The sequence below is a fragment of the Helicoverpa armigera genome, chromosome 9, assembly GCF_030705265.1.
Source record: "Helicoverpa armigera isolate CAAS_96S chromosome 9, ASM3070526v1, whole genome shotgun sequence".
Classification (NCBI taxonomy): Eukaryota; Metazoa; Arthropoda; class Insecta; order Lepidoptera; family Noctuidae; genus Helicoverpa; species Helicoverpa armigera.
The window spans coordinates 7812870-7836378 of NC_087128.1; the positions used below are offsets into that span (position 1 = coordinate 7812870).

Sequence of the window (23509 nt, forward strand, 5' to 3'; positions counted from 1 at the left end):
AATGAGATTTGTGATAAATTGTAAATAATGAGAAAATGGCTCTTAATCTATCGTTTTGGCATACAGGATAAACTTGTAATATAAATATTTGTAAAATGTTTCAATGAGGTAATTAATCTATTTAACAGTAGGTACGTACCTACCTTTTATATACAGTGATTCGAAAATAAAATATTACAGATGTGTCTATCAGCTGGCGTGGGCCTTGGCTCAGCGTCTCGTCGGAAGCTCTCTTTCAAGAACGTGTCGAACGTGGTGGTGCAGCTGCTGCACTCTATCAAGTTCAACGTGGACGTGCCCTTCTCCAACATGGCCGCCTCCCCTCAGGAGCTCAAGGCCAACGCCGCTAGGAAGGTACCACCCCATGTCAAACTCGAGACCGAACAATACATTTCTCGGAACAGTTCCTCTCCAATAAACTTGCCACGGAAATCGTTTGCGCCCTGTAAATACCAGCACGTGAACACGACAGGAAGGCACTAAGGACGCCACCGGTTTTCGTATTTATCCACAAAGTTCGAGAGGAACTCTTCCAATACTTTACTCGTTATTTGAAACGTTAAAATCTTTACTGTTTGCACTTGTAACTATTTTGCGAAAATTTTGCACTTCAATGGACATGACTAAACAATACGAGTTCAATGTCCACGGCTTTATTCTCGCTCTTCAGAATGTTTGTCTCGAGTGATGTATTTTCTCGTATCGGTGATCTGCTCTCGTCTGACAAAGGTAAGTTCTCTTTCTTTCATTTTATTTAATACTGTTTTTTTATATTTTTTTCTAAAAATAAATGTCATTATATTGGTGTCTCCTGGATATTAATGTGCAAATGTCAATGTAAATTCAATGTTTTTGAAGTACCTACCTATTTATAAAGAGCGAGGGACGGTAGCAACCTGCCAGGGTGGGATTCAGTAAACAATAACACATTAGTATGATGGTGTCGCGTCGGGGGCCAGTGGCGGATCTCCCGTAGTAGGCTTTGTGGGCAATGCATGCCAACAACCCTAATATATTTGTGACGTCAAACTTCTTTCTTCTTATCTACTCCACTATGCACTTTCCCTATGTATATGTTCTCCCCCCATGTAATTCTCTTATATACTTCTCCTAAATTCATCCTTTGTATTCCCGCTATGCTCTTCCTCTATGTTCTTCCATATTACTACTTCGCCCTTTTTCATGTACTCCGCCTATGTGCCTGAATATCGGACGGCTGTATCCACAACGTTTTTTAAAGGCTGGATCCTACCCTGCCGGGTGGTCCCTCGCTCGCCGGTGTAGTGGTACGATTCGGGCTTCGCTTCGGCTAAGCTTGGAGGTGTGCGAGCCGAGTACTAGCGCGCGGTGTCGGCAGGTGCTGGACCTGCGGCGCGCGCTGCACGCGGAGCCGGGCTCGGCCGAGGCGCTGCGGCTGGCGGCGCTGCGGGCCGAAGACGTGAGAGTCGCCATGCGCGCCCCCCCCGCCGCCTCCGCCCCCCACCACCACACGTTCGACGCCGTCATGCAGCACCACGCCCTCCGCACGCACGCCGTCGACGACACCCCCGCACATGTTAATATTATACAAACGCAATTACGCACCTCTTTTTTGACCTGTGCTATTTTTTATTGCGACTATAATGGGAACTTTGCATCGATTTCTGCGATTGTTTGAACTAATCTAGCACAGATTATTTGCATAGTGCGTATACGTAGTAAGCGTACGCTCGCCGTTACATGTAAACAAGACTACAATGTGGTCATCGTCATGTTGCGGCGTGTGGTAGATACACACACATGCATCTTTGGGAAGATCTAGTGTATGGTTTTGGTAGGTCTAGTTTAGGTATACAATGAAACCATACTGCTATTTCTCCCGCGTTTCTCAGATTTTACGCTTCAGAACTTGATACGCGAGACGCATCGATATGGCATTGACGATGCGTTTCGTATTTACTGTGTGTCGAATGATAACCTCGCTTAATGGTTTCCTAGTAGTTAGTTTGGTTTGAGTGGTGGTTTTCGAACTAAATCTATGCTTTATTACATTTAAGGTGTGCACTGAAGCTTTTTCACGAGCTCTACTGAAATAATTTTGCGAGGAAATTCAAGAATGTTTAAAGATGCTTCACACTACGTTTGCGATTTTCGTTTTCTGCCAACTTCATTATTACTTTTATACAACACAAGAAACACAAACACAGTAATCAATCATTAATTAGTCCCCTACCCACCTAGCAGCCAAGTACAGATAGATAGACGTACGACACGTACCTGTGAGCACAAGTTGTTACAACTTCCAACTTTCCAAACTGTTTCCCGAATGTTCATTTAGTTGCTGGTCTGTTCAAGCGTTCACTCATTGTTATTCCCTGTATACTGTTACAAATTGAACTAAATTGATTTCAAATTCTAATTGATTAAATATTTCCACACTTAGCAGCGTTCATAAACAGAGTTCTTTGAAATTTTCGGCTCCAAACCAAACACTGTGTGGAAGACTGAAATACACCAGCGACTAACATGAGGCGTCTGCTCATTATTTTCAGATATTCCGACCCTGGACATTAGTTCCACAACAAATACCCGCTGAAACAGTAAGCGCAGACAAAATGTTGTTCATGTGTATTATTGTTTTCCACTATTTACCGGGCGACACGTTTATAACTCCCTTTGATTGACTGTAGGTACGCATTGTCCACAAGCAATGTGTGTGGGTCGCACCTGCCGCGAACACATTCTCTTTCTATTCACTGTGATACAATTACACGGAAAAGGGCCGACTAATATCGACGTGAGCACACAGACCACTCACTATCACCGTTTCTTACTTCGAAATTGTCAACTGTTTATATACTTGAGATTGTTTTATAGAATGTTCGATAATAAAGCCGGATGCACCGAACTGTGTTTCACTCGCTACCCCGACTAGTCACCTCGAGCACTAGAGCATGGCATGAGCCCCGCCTGTCGACTAACTTGCATGTCATTCGCCCTCTTAATAGTTTTACTTTTTGATTTTATTTGGTGCTTGATTATTTCTCCTGCTTTCTTCTATCACTTTACTCTTACTTAACTTTCTTTCTACGAAATAATCAAACACGAAAGTGTTTAGTTATAAGTCTCGATTATTACTGTCGATCTGTCTTAAAAAGTAAATTCATATGAGACATAAATTACAGAACAGTCTAAATTCCTTCTATCAGTTCTATCTATCTATATGGAAATCTTGCCAATGTGATCAGTATCTGTCGTTGTCTATATTTTGTTTGTACTGTCATTTCATTACTATTCTAATAACGTGATGCTGCTTTGGATTCCGGATCTTTTGTATTCTAAGGTCAGTTCTAAATTCCAAATTGTGAAGCATGGAGTCGGCATGGCCCCTGTGTACCCCGACCTCGGCCATACCCTTGTGTCTCAGTGTACCTTAACTTTACCTTACCTCATCGATGTGTGACCAGATAGATATGTTCCATTATGATCGTTGTATAAATCGGTGGTTAGAACTTCGTGTTACAATTTTATTGGATTATTTTTGACATGTGTCGTGGGTTTTGCAGAACAAAGTGACGGAGAAGTTTAAGCGTCCGTTGAAAAAGCGCCACTCGTCTGTGTACCACCAGCCCACGAACCGCGTGAACAAATACCTGGCGCAGGCCATAGACGCGCGCTCCGTGCACCGCGAGAAGGCCACGCACGTGCATCTACTCACGCTCTGCTTCAAGGATGCTGATAAGGAAGCTCAGGTGAACATATATTAAATTTCTATGACTTATTGTACAGTGTTTGTGCAGTGCATGTACTGTTTGCATCTAAAGAGTCTATTGTCATTTTGGCATTCCAAAAGTGCCTACTCACTGTTTTAGGATTGTTCTATAGTTGAACATTAACTGATTTATCTTGAATGTAACAAGATACTCCTTGAAACTATTTAGCTATATTTGTTCACGGTTTCACTATAACTCAAATCCGTTTTCCTGCCACAATTTTGACATAGAAATAAAAACTCTATTTTATTCATTTCAGTACCGAGCATCAACAGACGGCGGTTGGGCGGGATCCCTATCCGCTGCTCTCTGTGCCTTAGTAGCCGCCGGGGCCTTACAAGCGTCCATCCTACCACAAACCTACATACTCCTCATACTGTTCGTGACGGCCTTCGCGTGGTCTGCTGCAGTGCTGGCGCTGACTTTAGCGGCAAGGCTCAGGCTTATACCCTGCGATGTGTCCCGGCCTTTTACACTGAGGAATGCTATTACAACCTTTACTATTGTGCTGGGGTATGCTGTTGGACAGGTTAATGTGGTAAGTGTAATATGTATGATTAGATACGTAAAATTTTGTATATAATTACTGTTTTTGGGAAAAAAAATTCTGTTCAAAAATTAATTTATTTTTTTTCCCATTGAAAGAATTTAATTTTTGTGTATCTGATCTGTGATGCTACTGTCTTATAGGAACACTAGCAATTTTTGGCAGCACAGTTTTTTTCTCCTTCGATATTTTCACTGCACTGTTCGTTTAACAAGAGCAACTAGACAAAACTCCAGCATTAACACAAACTTCCATGTTACAGGTAACATGCGAGCACATAGAACTATGTAGAAACCTAACTGGCAACACCACAACCATGGACGAAGTGCTTACAATGCGAGGCGACGTTGCCGCTCATCTCTGGTCCAGCCACACGGAACATTTAGCGTGCCCCGTCCCACTATATATAACCCTAGGCTGTTGCCTCAGTATGCTGGTTGTAGCAGTCTTCTTGAGGCTACCGATATTGGTGAAGGGTATACTTCTGTCTGTGATGACGGCTGGGTATATGGGAGTCATATTGGGCTTCCATAAGGCCCTGTTCGACTGTTATGATTTGATGGTTGAGTAAGTATAGTTTAGTCTAAATATTAATATCTAATTTTGATTGCACAATATTATTTTCTTTGTGGTTCTCAAAAAGTAAATCAGCCTAATTGCCTCCAACATTAATAGAGAATAGAAAACAAACGGCCTCGGCTCTATTTCTGCAGAATATATTGTAGTAATTTTCGTTAAAAGCACTATGTATGCCAGTACAAAAGTACTAATAAAGGTAGAAAACCTACAGGTACAAAGAGGATTAGAACCGGCTAATGAAACTCGATCTGTCTATGTAGGATTAGACAGGTTAGGTGTCTACATGAGTCATAGTATTATGTCATGCCGTCTTATAAACTTATAATACAAGATTAAAATTCATTACACGCATAATTTTAAATACTTGTTAATTGCTTTTTATCGTTTGCATCACGTCATCAGTCTTTGTTTGTTTATTTATATCCTAAAGGCTCCAAAACTACAGTACCGATATGTGACACCGGCTATCAAAGACTATACCTACGTACATTATATCCTAGTACAAGAAGTAGTTTCCACGGGACATGGGTAACAGAAGGAAACAGCTAGTATTCAATAAAATGTTATTATGTTATTTATTTTGAATTCATTGATTGATTAACACTCAATCCTTCTCCTTGTGAGAGGAGGCCTGTGCCCAGCAACTTAACTTTGAATTAATTACTCATTATTAAATAAATAGCCTATTTATTCATATCGTCTAAAATAAATTCAAAATTTTTTTTATCTGTCGTTTCAGTCCAGGGTCAGTGGGTTCAGCATACGTGGCAAGCGCATGGACCGTGGCATTAGCTCTAGCAGTATTACTACATGCTCGTCAGACGGAGTGGACGGCACGACTCGACTTCTTGTGGCAAGCCCAGGCCAGGGACGAGAAGAGGGATATGGATGCTTTGCAGGTAGATAGTGACTTGCTTTATTCATATTTTAAGAAGATTTTCAGGATGACTTGACTGTTTTTGATGAATTCGTCAACCATCCTAAGTTTCCATCAATAAGAAAAAAATGAAATTTTAAATTCAACAAAAACTGTCTAAATTGAAATCGTTTGAGCCATTGTGGAGCTATGATGCGTCAAAATAACATACTCTTTCGCCGGTTTAAAAAACTGTTATGTACTGTGTTTGAGGATGGATGTTTATCAGTGAATTTATTTTATTTTCAGGCGTCAAACCGAAGGATTCTGTTCAACCTATTACCAGCGCATGTGGCAACACACTTCTTGGACAACCAGTTTAGAACGAACATGGTAACTATTGTCGTAGTTTAATTATGATTTTTGTACACAGATGATATAAAAACTCGACAGAAAAGAAAAAAAGTTACAAAAGGTTATGCTTATTTCTAAAGAAATCTCTTTCAATTTCAATTATTCAAATGTTTATGTATTTAAAAACATATGACATAATCATTAGAATCTTTTATTGGTCTATGTTAGAATACATAAATTAAATATTAATTTGCTCATTCAAAGTAAATACTGCTTGTATACACGATAGCTTTAACATCAGCAAGTCTATGTATATTTATCAAGTAAACAACTTGATCCCTAACATAGGTGGACGGTGTATGTATTAGCATAGCAAACGTATGGAAAACTATGCTAAGCTCAAGTTGTTTGCTAGAGCGGCCTCCCGTATATTTTTCCATTTCCTGTAGAATTTATGCAGTTGGCAGATTTTTTTGTGTGATGTTGACGAAATACTGTGATCTTCATCTTGTATCCAATTATACATTAACACATTCAGAAAAGCGCTTCGCCCAATGGGTACGCCAGATTAGCAGAATCTTTTGTTTTATCAAAAGCAACAAATTCAACAAACCATTCAAATAAACAAATAATAATAATGATTTATGACTAACACTGAACATAAGTTTTTTTTTAAGTGAACTTTATACTGACTCTGCCTCTCAATTACTATTGAGTTGAGCAATAGTCTCGCTAAGTTACTAAACGGCTTAAAATTTAAAGCGAAGAAAAATAAAATTTTTCGCATATAACACGGGATCACTGATACATGAAATAACCACGGGAAATATACAACAGTATAAATGCCTCGTCGATAAATGCTCAATCCTTCTCCGTGTGAGAGGAGGCCTGTGCCCAGCAGTGGGACGATAAAAAGCCTGTAACAGTAACAGTATATTTCCCGTCACCACCCTAAACTGTAAGACGCTAGCTAATCAGCACCGTTTTCAGGACCTATACCACCAGTCGTACCAGCGCGTGGGAGTGGTGTTCGCGTCCATCACCAACTACCACGAGTTCTACATGGAGCTGGACGGCAATAACCAGGGCATGGAGTGTCTGCGGCTGCTCAATGAGATCATCGCTGATTTTGATGAGGTCATTATACATATACTTTTATATACTTTATATTGATAATTTTTTTGGGTAATATTCTAGTGCAGTAGAAGGGGCATTTACTTTTTTGGGGCATATTCTAGTGAAACTATTCCAAATGTTTTAAACTTACTATCTTCGTCTCGCCCCGGGAGCGCTTGATGTTCTGTTTCTTGATGTCTTATCTTAGTTAACTTGTCATGGGTATACCAAACTGTATGTAAAATACTAAGTTATGTTTAATAATGTTCAGGTTTTATTAATATTACGAGTGATGATTAGGGTTATGTTACATGAACAAAATTATCAAAAATCTTTTTCAGCTCCTGGGAGAAGATCGTTTCGGTGCGATAGACAAGATCAAGACAGTTGGTTCAACCTACATGGCCGCAGTGGGCCTCATCCCCGACAGGAAGATGACGGACGAGCCCAGCACGCGCAAGCACATGGCCACGCTCGTCGAGTTCGTGTTCGCCATGAGGGACAAGCTCAAGGATATCAACGATAACTCCTATAATAACTTCATGCTGCGAGTCGGTTAGTTACCGTAATGTATTCACGTGAATACCTACTGATATAATATTGGAATGTCTTGGTTTTCTTCACTGATCCAAAATAGGCGTATGTAGTAATAGAGCTCTTTGTGTTTCAGGTATAAACGTCGGTCCCGTAGTAGCTGGTGTCATAGGAGCAAGAAAACCACAATACGATATCTGGGGTAACACGGTCAATGTCGCATCTCGCATGGATTCCACTGGGCTACCGAATCACACGCAAGTCACCGAAGAGGTGTACCAAGTTCTGAAAGATATGGCATACCAGTTCGTGTGCAGGGGGAAAGTCAAAGTTAAGGGTAAAGGTGAGATGACCACTTACTTCCTCACGGACAGAGCACCAGCTAACGGGACATTGCAGAGCACGTCGAACGGTCCCACGCCCAACCCGCCCACCGCGTACGGCGGGGTTGCCACTCCACTCGCCATGCTACAGAACTCTGCCAGGCGAGCCGCCGCACAGCCTTCACGATTGCCTCCCTTGAGGGAGTCGTCAGTCGCGGGAGAAAACGAACCGCTGCTACCGACTAATGGGCATCAGAGCAACGGGAACAATAAGGGCAGTAAGGGTCGGCGCACCACGTCGGGGTCGAGCAGTCCGCCCGCGCCGCCGCCGCACGCGGGCGTGGCGCGCTGGCCGCCGCCGCGCGCGCTGGTGGCGCCGTGGCCGCGGCCGGCCGAGCCGCGCCCCGCCGCGCCGCACAAGCGCCGCGCCGCGCGCCTGCCGCGCCCGCGCTCGTCGGAGAGCCTGCCGCTGGCGCGCTCGCCGCGCGTGCACTCCTCCGCCGACGAGCTCAGCTCGCTCACGCGCTCGCCCAGCCTCAGCTCCTCCGACGAGAGCTACTCGCGCACCACCGACGCCTCGCCCTCCCCGCCCCGCGCGCACCACTACCCCGCGCGGCCCAGCCCCGCCTACGACTACCCGCCGCTGCGCCCCGCCAAGCCCACGCTCAACCACATCAACGACCTCTACGCCAAACATAATAAGATCACCAAAAAACCTTCCCTCGAAGACAAATTTCTGGATGGAAGTGTGGACTTTCAAAAGGAAGAAGAAAAGCTACAGAGGAGTATTATAAACATGCTTCAAGCGTCCGCCGCTAAGCGCGATGGCTGCTGCCAAACAGATAAGAAGGACGTAGCGAGTCGACTCGGACAGCGGGCTGATTCATTTTCGAGTTCAGGCGGCCGACCCACGAACTTGAAACATCTGAATCACGATACTCGTGAACCGTTTGCCAAGCGCAGTCCGTCCGACGTGGCCTGCGTGCCACCCTTCGAACGAGAGATTCAAAGGTTACTCGATGATAAGAATCTCATTAAAATCAATCCACCGAAATCCGAGAGGAAGGAGCTGAAACTCGAACTTAGGTGAGCATTAAAGATTTTTTGTTTTATAATACCAAATATTAAATATAACATAATTTTCAAATGTAATGAATTATCAGGGCCACGAACCCGTCTCTGGAGCCGCTGCGCAACAACAACAACAACAACAGCAGCCCGCTGCACGCGGTGGGGCTGGCCGCCATCGCGCAGGTGGCGCGTGACGCCGCCAGCCCCGCGCGGCCGCAGGACTTCCCCGGCGTGTTGCCCACCGACGTCGTCGTGCAGCTGCCCTCGCCCTCGCACACTCCGCACCGACACAGGTATACGAAGAACTAAATCTTACAATTATTCCTACTCAACTCACCATTATTATCCCCTTCTATTCTACTACCTCCCCACCACATAAATGTTTCGCAATATTATGAGCAATATGCTCTGGAAGAATAACTATGTTATGTTTATCATGTTTCTGTTTTTTTAGTCCGCCGTGTGAAAGGAAACCGGATCCGATTGCTATCCGGGAAAAAGAGAGAGAGAAAGAAGCCCAGGAGAGACTACATCACCGGGTAAGTTCTACATTTCATAGCTCTTATAATTTTAAGGAGCATTATTTACGATGTCTGAGCAATGGGTTCACCTTCTAGGTGGCCGCTTCTCATCATAGAGAAATGGGTATCTACGGGGAGAGTCAGTCTGAGTGGAGCTCGTCGTGTTCGGAGGGCGAGGGCGAGGGCGAGGGCGGGCAGCCGGAGAGCACGGGCTACACGACGGACGACCCGGCGCTGGAGAACGTGTCCATGCTGAACGAGGCCGGGCTCACGGACGCCGAGGCGGCGCTGAGCGACGTGAACTCGTGCTACTTCGACCGCGACGACATGTCGTCCCGCGCCTCGTCGCGCCTGCTGGACTCGGAGGCGCTGGTGTCGCTGGAGTCGCTCAGCGCCATCTACGACTCGGACGAGCCGCACCGCTACCTCGCCAACATCCGCACCGTCAGCGAGTCCATCACGCGCAACTTCGGCCAGCCCGCGCACGTCACCGACGCCGAGAGTGATGTCTAATACTGTGATATGTCGTGATAACCTGCGATTTGGTTCCGACTGTGTTTCGTGTACGTTTCGACTGTTTCTCTCGTGTACTGCCTTTAGGTCAATTGTGATAGCTAAATCTCAAATTATTGAACTCTCATGACAGAGACTCTTGACGTTTTCGATTACGAACATTTAACGGAGGAACAGTTTGGCTCTCTACTGCAAAGAAATGAATACTCAAAACGTTTTTGTTCCCCGCTGTTTGTTTCGGTAATAAGACGATTGGTGAGCGTATAGACGAAGCGCATAGTTTTTCGCGTACGCGGACATAATTATTTTATCGTAATTGCTGACGTGCCTGTACTTTGATGATTTTGTACTATGTAAATTGTGTCAATATGTACCTATTAATGTTACACTGTATGATATTCATGTACAGCTGAATGTGCCATGTGATGGCGTGATGCATCATCTGTAGGAGTGTGCGATGATCTCTACAATTATAAGGTGCTCTGACTTAGAATTATTTATGGTTTGTCTTGTGATAACGGTATAGGAATTCGAATTTGAGCGACCAATCTCTGTTAATGTCAGTGTTCTAGAGTAAGGGCTGGCCCCTGTCCTGTAAAGTCTAGTTTGTCTCCCGGTTTTGTGAGACGGAGGACTTAGTGTTGACAACTATACGTAAGTACGTAAGTATATTGCATTTCAAACTATCTATAGAGTAAACATTGTTACCACTGCTGGATGATTATGCTTTGTAGTATTCTGTTTATCTGCGTTATGTATCTTTTATAATATAATTATGTATGTATCTCGAATTTTGCAAAGTCCTGTCAATTTTCATAAACATTTTCTACAAATAGTGGCCCTTTTGACATTTCGGTAATCTAGTCACTAATGCTTTTCAAAAGTTTGGTCGTTTCTTTGAATGTAGTGCCATTATCAGACCGCGTTGTTTTTCTCTTATGTACTTTATTGATGAGATGTCGTTTACGAGTGGAGGAGAGGTAATATCATGTAGTTTTAAGTAAACAGCCGTGAGACTTGAAAGTACAACCAATATAACACCACTAGTGAATATTTGTTGTAGAATATTCTCTGTATTATGTAATAAATATCAATTATTTTTATTATTTAATTGTAATATAAGTTCGTGTCAATTTCATGTAATTATTGTTTAAGATGAAAACATGTTAATAATAAAAGAAAAAAACTAATTTGGGGCAAAATAGCTCCCCTGGCTGTAAGTACATAACTGTTATGCGTCGCAACGTTACTTGATTTAACATGTACTTAACAATTAATTTGGAAGCCGATCCCAGCTTTATTGATAATATTATTATGTATTATTTTTGGGCAGCTTTATTTTGTACTGAACTGATTATATCAGTCCTAATTAATCTTCCTGTGTTTTTAATTTTTATAATGAATATTTGAGATATGTACTTACAAATTACAAAAAAAAAGAGTTTTCTGTATAAATGTTTCATTAATACGGCTCGTGCTTCTATTGTAGTATTATTACATCACAATTTGAACTTATTTTTCGGCTGCTAAAAGTGAGTTGAGAGATGTTAATGTCTGAGAACTGTAAATAGGACGAGCACGGTGCAGTGCTCCAGTGAGATCTAGAGATTGTTAATCTTTGTAAATATTGTTAATCACCTGTCAAGTGCTATTCCACTTACAATACATACCTAAGTATACCACGCTGTGAACATATATTATTTTTTGAAGGAATTCTCTTGTTTGCTATTTTTATTCTCAGTATTTCGATTAGTGTTTTTCAAGTTGATGTATGTACACATAGTGCCAAACTATTTTTATGTGTATGCTTGTAAACAAAACGACTTATAAGTTTGACGCTTGGATACTATTGTTTTTATATATAAAAGTTTGTACTTCATTTCGATTTGAATTCAAATAAAATCGATTCAAATAATTGACAAAGAGATCTGACGTCTAGTGAACCTTGGTAGGCAAGTAGTTGAAGAATATTTTGAATGTTTTTAATATACTCATTGAAGAATTACTGCATCTTTATTATAGTAATTCAATGTATCGGACAGTCACATTATATATGATTAAATTCTTAGAAAACAAGTCATTTTCGATTTTTTGCTGCAGTATTCACATTAACGCTGTTTACAAAACTGACACACACAACCATGACCTGAGCACAAACTATAACAAAAACTTTTGTTTTTAAGCTTTAATGTGAATAAGTAACAGCTTGGATACAAATTACCTACATGTTATTATCTCATAGAAATTATATTGTCATGTATAATTTGTGTAGGGTACTTGAATTGCGCCTTATGTAGCAAGTGTATTGTGTATTTTTATTTATTTAAATTCAATTACCTAAGCAATATTAATTACTTATTACAAATTAAAAGTGGTTTACATCACGGGATGCTGTTTTTCTTTTTTATTCCATGTTTACTATGCAGGTGCGTGATTGATTGCCCTATTTAGATGACTGAATGACACATTAATGCAATACTTGCAGTCAAAATGAATCAACAGGAACCCATCCGTCCAAAGCGAGTTGTATGAATAGCCATTGTTTTATCCAATTATGCAGGAAAACTAATATTAAGATCACTTCCACATGAAGTTACATTTCTTTACTCTAGTTTACTCTGAATGGTTTCTGAATTATTTTCATTAGTAAAAAATACATAATTGAGTTATTTATCTAGCATATACTAGTTTTTATGCTTTCCTCAACTGTGAATAAATCATTTAGTTTCCCAGTATTTGAGTGTGAGACAGACATTATAATTTGAGTAGTTAGTAGTTGTCGAAGTTGTTATATGTCATAGGTTTGCAGGTCAGGTACAGATGTGTCGGTCATGAGCCGTGTTCCGCATACAAATGCCCTTCGCCTTGAACCACGCGACCATCATCGACGGATATTGTTACAAACCCACGTGGTGATTTAACGTTTTTATATAAACTTAGGTACCGGGAAAAATAATCGCGGTCAGGTAAGTTACTAGTAAAAAATCGTTACTCTGTTGTTTTTCCGTCTATCTGTCTGTATGTTTCTACAAGCTATTGAGAGATAACAAGAACCAACCCCAGTGGACATAATTATTTTTTAACTGGACAAAATTGTATAAATTCTAAAACTTTAATGGTACCAACAAAACTATAGTAAGTACTGTAATGCAAACTATTCTACAATGGTGGATTTCTATTGTCTCCAATGATTTAAATATAAATAGACAGACGCCAACAAGATAATATTTATTGTACGGATGCACATAATGAATGAAAAAGTGAACTGCATTCCTATGCTAAGCACACAACTTGTGTCTCTGCATGCATGTATGTATGTATGTGTAATTTATGAGCAGAATTGTTACAAGTTTTTTTTATGAATTTGTCCCTGTAGTAAGTACTGCCTGTGGTACTACTTACTTCCATTATGGTCATTATTTAAAACAATCTAAAATCAGATTTGATTTATAGGGTTGCTTTGTCCTACTTATTGTACCTTTTGAGGTAAGGGACTAGAAGTTTATGATGCTGATAACTCTTGCTTTGGGCTTGTTATCTGCACCTAAGTACTTAATAAAGTTAATGTGGTTGGCATGGTGATATTGATTAGACAAACATGTTAAAAAGAAAACAACTTAGCAAAGTTCGTTGTAAGCATGTACTTGGTTTGCCTTGCTGATTGCATGACATCAACTCCAGTTATGACTACTTCAATTCTAACATTTGTACTGTGATTAAGTTGCTTATGTGTGTGTAGCGTGTCTACAACAAATACCAACAAAGCTGTAGTAAGTTGTAAAGAAACATGTAGACTACCCGATCGAAAGGCAGGCTGAGCACTACCAGTTTCGGACTTATCGCAAGTTCTCGCAACTTAATGACTCAGTTAAGCAGTAATCAGGGACAGTTTCATTCAAAATAATGTGTAATAGTCGGTATGCGAGTGAAATACAAACCGGAGCGACGCAGGTATGACGCGGCGGTTCGGCGGGCCACCACCACAAGCGCACAGCTGCGGGCCGGCGCGACGCTGCCGATTGGCTGCGCGCGGAACCGGTCGCCGCGTCCCGCCACCCTGCCCCCGCCCCGCCGCTACAAACAACTTCAAATTCTTATTCATGTTCCTTGCCACGACCGTTGCTGCCGTTGAGAGCGCGCACACTGCGCCCATACTTCGCGTAATCTTATCGATATGTGCTCGATGTTCAATGTGATTCTAGTGTTTGATGTGTGAATTTAACATTAGTTTAAGTGCACTGTGGACCAGTCCGAGGTTACGGCGAGACGCTCCGACTGCGCTATGAAAACACACGCACGAGCTGGTGTTTTTGTTCTTTTTGTATCGCGGGTGCTTCGTGAGCGGCTTCGAAGCAGGGTTACCTATGCCATGTGCATCAGATAATGTTGTGGTTGTGCTCCTATTAGTTTGACGACAAACTAATATGCTAGCTAGTGGATATTGCGACGGAGTGGCGTTGTGCTTTGGTGAATCATAGTGTCGGTGACATGAAAGTGACGGTGTGTTTCGGGTCTGTGCGGGTGCTGGTGCCGTGCGGCGCTGGCGACCTGCTAGTCAGGGACCTCGTGCGGGAGGCCACGCACCGCTATAAGAAAGCTACTGGACAGGTCAGTCTACACATCTACTTACACTGAGGGTACTTTACGCAACATTTCTAACTACTGTTTTTGTTGGTCAGCGGGTTTGTTTACTTTCCTTACAGGACATAAGTTTACTGTTTATGAACATCAAAAATGACTTACCCACTAATGATAGTTTACCTGCATGCAAAGTGATGTTTAAAACGACCCCTGGCCAATGTTTTTCTTGCGTCATCGTAGGTGACCTACCTACCATTGCATGTGGGAATCCGAATAAGTATATTTACAAAATACGTGATGGCAACACCATGGTTTCTTCCTACCCATCATAACATAAACACTGTTCAATTACAGTACTTGAAACCTACATAATGAAATTTTCAAGCTGATAGGTAATGTTTATACTGACTTACTACACGATGACGAACGCTTGTGGAATTATCCCGATACTATGCCCAGAAGGGCCAAAACACTGGAAACGCAAACATAATAAAACAGATCACAGTTTATGTGCATTGAGATAAATGTGGCTATCAAAATTATTATTCCACTACCTATAATGGAAACTGTCGGATTGACCAACTTACGGTGGTGTTCTTGCTAAGCGATTGCCCTGCCCAGTTCGCTATAGAATACATATTGCCAGGTTACCTGGTATTTCACGATTACGATTATCGATATTCGCCACAAAGCTTGCTCGAGAATGTTGAGATAGGTTGTGTTGTAACCAACTCTTGTTTTTGCACTAATGATCATTTGGTTATATGGAATGTGCGGTGCTGGGAGCAAGAACCGCTTTCGCGACAATGTGTCCATACGGAGTGGTGTGAGCATTAGCGCTGCCTCCACCTACCCAGCTACTCGTCAAACTTGATTCAACCATGAGACGCTCGAATTTCATAATGTGGACGCCACATTCGATAGCTCATTATTTTTATGGACAGACCTTCACTAGATGTAGATCTTGTAATTGGATGAAGGTCGTGGCTGTTTATTTACGAGCATGTAACTCAATGTTGATGAACTCCTTATTTATTATCATGACATTTTAGTAACAAGGTGACTCCTGTCCTTACAATAACATACAGACCCCATAGATATGACAGCGGCAGGTGTATATTAACAGCAATTAGCATTAGACGTTCACCTGCACCTGCCCTGTAGCCTGCCTACATGCGTTCCTAAGTTCAGTCCTCGTAGGAAGCGGCCGACCTTGCGAGCTGCCACAAAGACCGTCATACAACAAACATGTTATTGCTAAATTACCTACTTCGTGTGTGAAACGGTTTTAATGCCCGCTTCCTTTTGGAAAACATCGCAAAAAGTAAAGCATCCCGACAATGCTGCGTCCCGGAATACAGTACTGTTACATCAGCTTCGTAATCATCATTCGATTAACGCAACATCCTATTTAATGCCTTGACTAAAATCTTTCTAAATTATTCACACAGTCAGTATAAATTCTAAATCCATCTACTAAAACTGCACAGTACGAAGACGCATCAGATTCAAATGCGATTCAGCTTTGCTTTGCGAGGTTCATGCAATATTAATCAAGTCTGATTGCATCAATCACATAATATATTATAATGGCAAACATGCAGGTAGGTGTGTAGTCGGTAACCGAGTTAGTTTTGGCAAACGTTTACATTTCTGCATGATTGGTGCTCCACGATTACTCAACACGAAAAGGTCGCGAGCTTAGTTAACGACCGGTAAAGTATACTTTTGCTGCTCCACTGGTGAAACGATATGGTATCGAGACACGCGCCGGTTTCTAATATTAATGGAAACACTAAAATAAAATGATCGTACAACTTGTACCGTTTCTTTTATTGATTGCGAAGAATTCTTCTCTCCTCCCACGTCATACCAGAAACGCGAATTAAGGCTATAGTGTGTCTTCAATACAGAGCCACGTTATAATGGACAGTTTTATTTTGTATCGTTTTGTATCTTAACTGAATGTTTATCAATCATACAGAAAATGCGGCGGGACTTAGACGTCAATAACCTCCATTACTAGTTGACCTTTTAAGGCACGTTTGGCGCCTTTCTTACATAACAAAAAACCTCAAATATTGTTACTGCGAGACGATTGTGCCGTCACGTATTATTTTACCTTGGAACGTAATAAATTTTCAGTTTGTAAAAACAGTCAAAAGTCTCGAAATAAGTCGATGGTGAAACAATGGGTCCGTTGTTACGGCGACTCGGTCAGATCGCTAGGTATGCGAGAGGAACGGGTACCTTGAAAACTCGAAACAGTCTATTGAAGCGTGGTGTATGGTGCGCCACGCTCACTACGCACTACGGATCCCATCCTGAACCGGTTCTCAGAAAATGACGAGACATTCTTTTGAGATACCGTCGTCCTATAAACTAAGTCATAGTTAAATATCCGAGCAATCCTCCACCATCTTCACGTGTATATAAGGCGTACCTACCTATAGAGGAGGTTTTATTGGATTCTGAAAGATAGCACAGATAAGTGTTATTGGAAAACCAAGCCGGTGGTCGTCAACCTATCGTAAATCTTGTAGAATAACAATGAGCTCTATTGTTTGATTCTGAAAAATGGGCTTATTAAAACTTTTTAGTGATTTATTTGTTTTGTGCTACAATCTCCTTAGTCCAAGAATTTAATATAGGTAGTGCATTAGGAGTTGACCTGATTCCTCATCAAACATTTGAACAATCTTCGTTAATAACGAAGCCAATGTACGTGATCGTGGAAAAAACAACAAAAGCCGTTTCACATACGGCCATATGTCGGGCTTCCCATCAAGTGGATAACGTGAAGGGTCTTTGTCCGCTTCAAGACGAATTTTTTCTCCAATTCGGACTAATGGTTTGCACATGTTGCAATAATTTGCACATTGCAGATTTTTGGAACACTTGAGATATTATTAATCAAGAATTCACATTAAGTTGCTTTGCCGTTAAAAGCTATTCTTCAAGTAACTCTAATGTATTCTCGAGGTCCGTATGGTTCGGTGATATGATAACAAGAGGTAGAGGTCATGTTATAAGTAAATTTTATTTTTAATCTTATCGTTAACCACGAGCTTCTAACGTAATTAGGTAAGTAGGTTGTGTAGCTACTGCTGAAGTAAACAAACGCGCTGCCATGTTTTGTATCCCTGTATATTTTATAAGGAGTCATAGCTTGCGAAAGTCATAAAATTGAGGATTGCCGACTTGGCTACCTGACATAGGCTCGGCGTTGGTTTTTAAACAAAACCATGCTGTGTAAAAATTATCCCGTGCCTTTCTCTTATGATGACTTACAAAATACATGGATGGTCTCATTTTTCTACACATATTACTCTTGGTCAGATTTTTTCCAAAAATAATTAAGTTGGTATATAATTATATCATTTAAGAACAAGTGCTGTTGGCTCATTGTATAATTTAACAGTAGTAACATAAGTGATGGTAATGACAATAATTATAGCACCCATTTCAAAGATATTATACCATGTAAACTTGGTGTATAATCCGAGTCTGAAGTGGAACACAATTATGTACTTTCTCTCCTATTCATGTAAGGAGATTTGATGATGGAGCGCGTCAATGCCCGATGTCTTGCATTATCTCCAGAGTACATCTCTATTGGTTTTACTTGAGCAGTAGATTACTGAGTGGATGACCTCGATGCGGCTATAGCGGATGCTCACGCCTTTTATGATGGTCAAAGCAATTGACATAGAACCTCATAGATAGGAGTATAGGACATGCCGACTAGGCCACCATAAATTGCTCGTAAAGCAAATCGCACTTAGCCATATTGAATTGATTTACTTATTGTTTACCCTATATACACATAATTGTGCGTAACTATGTCGTGCTTTGAGGAAGGTCTACAAATTATTATTGTGTGTCACATTTACTGCTCGAAGCCATAAACTTCTTAGTCATTTCTGATACCAACTGAAGTTTTGTTAATTTGATGAATACGAATGCTCAACATCTATGTAATATTTCCTACTTTAAACATGCGCAAAGTATCTAAAATCTTCATTCTTCCCAATTCTAAGAATACGTATAAGTTTCAAGAAGCAGAATAATACTCCATTAAACTCTGACATGGAAACGATTTCTGTTCAAGTTCTCCCTAATGGTTCAGTAATACCTGTCGAGCATTGTTCTGAGATTCTTGGTATTCCCAACAATGATGTGGTACTGATGAAAGCAAGGATCAGATTCTGTCCATAATGAGTGAGGCTGGCGGTGCGTGGGCGCAGACTGGCTGGCCTGAGTCACGCGCACGTGCACCGCGGCCATGTCATGTCCCATGTCCAATTATGCGACAAATAGCTACTTTGCATTACCTCCGAGCCTTAACATTCCTTCGCTCTGAAACTTGATCTTTGTTCAGCTAGAATGTGTCCACGAACTTGAGACGATCCTTTTGTTTAACTTTTGACTGGTGATACCTAGAATTTTGTGAGATATGCCATTATGAAACATCTTTTGTTCTCGGCTCAGATTTTAATTGCACATAAAACGTGGCTCCAATGAAGCTTTTATCCGAAATTCCCAATAATAAATGTTCAATGTCGCAACCCACTGAACCTTTTTTAACAGCTGTAAATCAATCAATGCGCATGATGAACATAATAATAATAGCAGTGTGCGAACAATGATTGATAACGCAATAAAAACAGCTATGCGTGGTTTCTATTACAGAATTCTTGGTATCATAATAACTGTTGCCCATCGTGAGCTGCTTTCCAAAAAAATATTGATACGAAAAAAACAAAAATTAACCTAACAGTCTTAGATCCATCAATAGCTCTCTCAATGAGAACCTAGTAATCCTTAAAATCCAGCAAACTGAACAAGCTTAATAATGTTTTACTAATTAACAATTGGTTTTACGAGTAAGTTTGTGATTATTGTCGGAGGCGTGAGTCACTGGTGATCACAAGTCGTTTAAAACCAAACGGTTGTCTACACACATAGTACGTAACTACATGAGTTATTCACATCTAAGTGATAAATCGTTTGAACTGTGTTTCGGTGTTTATGTCACAGCCACAGTCACATTTTAGCACGTTAACTACGCAGTTCATTCAAGTAGACTTTGCTTATTATTGCAAGCTTCGTGTCAGGTATTTGGGCCAAAAATTGGTATTTCGCCCAAAATTAAACTTCTTTCATAATCATTATCCTGACTCTTCTGAAACGTGGCTCATGTCATGTGTTAAAAAATCTAGTTAGCTATACTTGTACGTGTTATAAACTTGGCTTTAATTACTATCATAATCCATTTCCTTAAGTATGATTTAAACTGGTAGGTTCATAAATTGCAACTATACATTTTCGTACCGTCCCACTTCAAAGCTGATCTATAAATCAAAATCCAAAGCTATAGAGACTCAAACATTTGAGATGAAAATTCTAATTCTAACTTTAACTGAACTCTCGTGCAGTGTCCAGAAGCTCTTATTGTAAGGACCATATATTTTATGACATTCCAGCCCATCTGTGCGGTCTCTTCTCTTTATATCTTTGTACGCCGGGCTGACTTAAGATTCAATAAATCAAGCTGATTTAAGCTTATAGTAGCCAGTTTTAGCATTGTTTATGGTTCTTATTTTAAAGTTAAGCTGGGCTAGTCTTCTGTTTTATTGTGTATGTTCCAATGATCCCTAAATCTTGCTTTCTATGCTCTACTTCGGTCTTGAGAGGTTTGCAAGCGGAACACTGGTGCTTTCTGTAAATTAGTAATTTCTCCTGAAGGACAGATATTTCTCACTTATGTCCCTAAATACTTACAAAATGTCTTCCATTATTCTGAACTAAAGAATTCAGGAGCGTTTATGCTTAGCACAGATGACGCTGTCGAGAACAAACAAAATGCACAGGTACTTACTCTGCAAATTACTACGCGTTGCCTTATCGGGATGTAATCTGTAACTTATGATTTATTGCATCACATTTACGCAAGACGCGCGTGTGCCTGACGCAGGTAAATATTGCACATTCTGTGTACTAAGATGATGGAGCTAAAATGTAAATATACCTGTCGATAATACTTTTACATGGCTCGAATATTTTCTGATTTACACTCTCACAACACTATCATCCAAAAAGGATTTCACTGTCCAGGGCTCTCATACCACAACCCTCATTGTATCTATTTAGTTCCATCCATCGTACTCATCAGAAAATACTCTAAATATTCCACTACTATTGTTAACATCATCCGATGACTATCGTATTGTTTTCGTAATAGTCTTAAAATACTTTTGATTTCAAAAAAGTACGGTAATTGCAGATTTATCTCGGCAACACATTACAACCGTGGAAAAATGATTTCGTATTTAGATGATATAACAATGGGCAATAACTGGCATATTTGTCTAAAGTTCGTCATTGTTCTGAGAGGTTCCATCTAAAAACTACTGTGTTGGATAAGAACCTAGTATTTCACTATTCGCGAATTCAAGGTCAGTTGTTAAGCTGTAACTTGACTTTAAACATGTCTAGAATCTTGTCTCCATCTATGTTGTTTGGAGTAGCAGTAAATTATATAGCAACAGCTCGATCCTTTGGTCCAAATCCGTTTAGCATACATTTTATTTTAGTTTTAGCAATAACAGATCTAATTTATAAGCTTTTCTTTCTAGATTTGATTGGACCACTGACGGATTAATTAACAACTTCTTTAAAGTCAACATTTATAGAATAGGAAAGAACATGTGGAAAGCCGAAGGTATTTCCTTTTATTTCTACTTCAGTGGTCGCATTTAAACGGGAAAGAACACGCTAATTTTGACGGCCTAATGCAATTTCAGCATCCGTTCTCCAGAAAAAATAGTTAACATGGCTTCCATAAAAACTGGTTTCTAGTATGTGTTAAGTTACTTAACCAGTACCTGCGTGAGTGATATAATACCTATTCGAAATTACGCTGAACGTTGAAATCGATCTGACACTTGTTACAAGTACAACATCTGTAATTTCTCTGTGGTTTAAGAGATATCTTGTGCCGCTGCACTCAATGGCGAGACTGTATACTGTATATTTATCTACCTGTTTGCTTCAACTCAGGTAGAGCCTTAAACCAGCCCTTCCGATCATTAAAGGAGTTTTTACAAGAAATGTTTTTTTTTTTTGTTTTGCTCAGACAAAAAGTACTTGCCTATTCGTTTTTGTGTCGCTACCCGAATCTATTCGATCTCGAGATTAGAATGGGTGCCAGAGTATCGTGATGGTTAATTCGATTAAATTACCAGTCATTAGTGCTGGAGTCCACGGTACAGCGGCACGATTTGTGGGCCACGACTCTTGAACGTGAACCTGTAATGACCCAAAGAAACAATGCAAGTTGCGTTCGTAAATAAATTAAGTTCCAATTTAAACCTGGATGGACATGGACGGACTGTACCGTATTCTAGCCTTAGGGTCATTGCTTTATCTTCAGTCTATAGTGGGATTTTTATACCCTGGTTATTTAATTCTCTACCATCAAAGTGAGCTCATTATAAAATAAACTCTGGCGTAGCTTTGAGAAGTTTGAAACACGCAACACTATTTACGATACCAAAATAATTTACTGCCCCAAACAGGTGCCCAAATGGCTACTTAACTTGAAGTGTTTATGTCAATGGATACTTTATAAATAAGGATGCATGGAGAATGTCTTTCGCCTAGAGTCTGTTTTTATTCGGCGTGGTAATTACACGAGGGGGAGCCCAGTCGCCGAGGAATGTTACCTGCCGTCCTATTTCAATTTATAGAGCACCACTATTGCCCTTACTGTCTACGATGATATTTATACTCGAAGTGGGATTTTGAGTATCTTGTCGAAGAGGTATATCTTGCTGTGGTAGTCTGTGTAAAGAATGTTTTCATGTTAAATTAATTCAATGCAAAATGAATGATATAATACGCAAATTAATACGGAAAACTAAGAATAGATCCAATATTTAAGTATAACAGGATGTAGAACAAGAATGCGGAAATTCATAAACTAATATGCTCTATAATTTATCCGGTTTATGCTATTTTTGCAAATCACTACTATTAAAACATGATTCACCTTTAGATACATAATATTTTCTTTCATCAGACAAATAAATGTAGGCTCCTGTCGGCAACTCAGATATTTTTCCATCAAGATAATCAATATTGGACGTGAAGAAATTTTAATACACCATTTATAGAATCATAAAGTTTTTTGCAAGGATACATCAGAGTTTGATGGATTTTGCAGAGTGGGTGTGGTGCGCGAATGCCTGTGCGCAAATCCTACGCTAAGCCATGCGCGTGGGCAGCGTAACTTCACAAATTATCAAGTACGAGCATTTCGTTAGGTACACTTGCTAGCAAAGCAGCATGTTGATAATTGCACTAAGGCTTTGGTCTTAGAAAGAACTTATGTATTTCTGGAGACAGGAGGTGTCAATTCAATCATTAATGGATAGGCTACGAGTCTACGAGTACTAATTCCTATCCTGTTGAACAATAATGTTACATGACAAAGTCTCGTATTGTCCAAGTAGCTATGTCTACTCAGTGTTGTTCATAAAGTGCGTCAGTTTCCTTCCCTATAAAATGACGTCAGCTAAGTGCGTTGATTCATAGTTTATGAACCGCTAAACTAAATTTTTGTGCGTAAAAGTAAAACTGTTTACTTTGAACTTCTATTACATAAAACGTAGATTTTGTAAACAAGTTATTCTCTACTCATATATTGTGAAGTTTCACTCCAATCATTACCTCGTGTGCCGTTTCGATCATAAACTTAG

The 23509-nt window shown here is 40.4% G+C and overlaps 2 protein-coding genes across 2 annotated transcripts in view; both read left to right on the plus strand.

The window, feature by feature from the left end:
- LOC110369899 (Ca(2+)/calmodulin-responsive adenylate cyclase) overlaps nt 1-12550 on the plus strand; it is a 75775-nt gene extending 63225 nt beyond the window's left edge. Inside the window, 14 exon segments of the mRNA XM_049839353.2 lie at nt 181-354; nt 1358-1555; nt 2532-2579; nt 3546-3731; nt 4012-4290; nt 4562-4866; nt 5618-5777; nt 6044-6127; nt 7079-7225; nt 7546-7759; nt 7875-9147; nt 9225-9425; nt 9587-9671; nt 9750-12550. Coding sequence (XP_049695310.2) covers nt 181-354; nt 1358-1555; nt 2532-2579; nt 3546-3731; nt 4012-4290; nt 4562-4866; nt 5618-5777; nt 6044-6127; nt 7079-7225; nt 7546-7759; nt 7875-9147; nt 9225-9425; nt 9587-9671; nt 9750-10166 — 3771 coding nt within the window. The 3' untranslated portion in view covers nt 10167-12550.
- A 1619-nt stretch (nt 12551-14169) lies between these two features.
- LOC110369896 (partitioning defective 3 homolog) overlaps nt 14170-23509 on the plus strand; it is a 49051-nt gene continuing 39711 nt past the window's right edge. Inside the window, exon 1 of the mRNA XM_064036129.1 lies at nt 14170-14774. Within this exon, the coding sequence (XP_063892199.1) occupies nt 14655-14774 (120 nt within the window). The 5' untranslated portion in view covers nt 14170-14654. The remainder of the gene's footprint in view (nt 14775-23509) is intronic.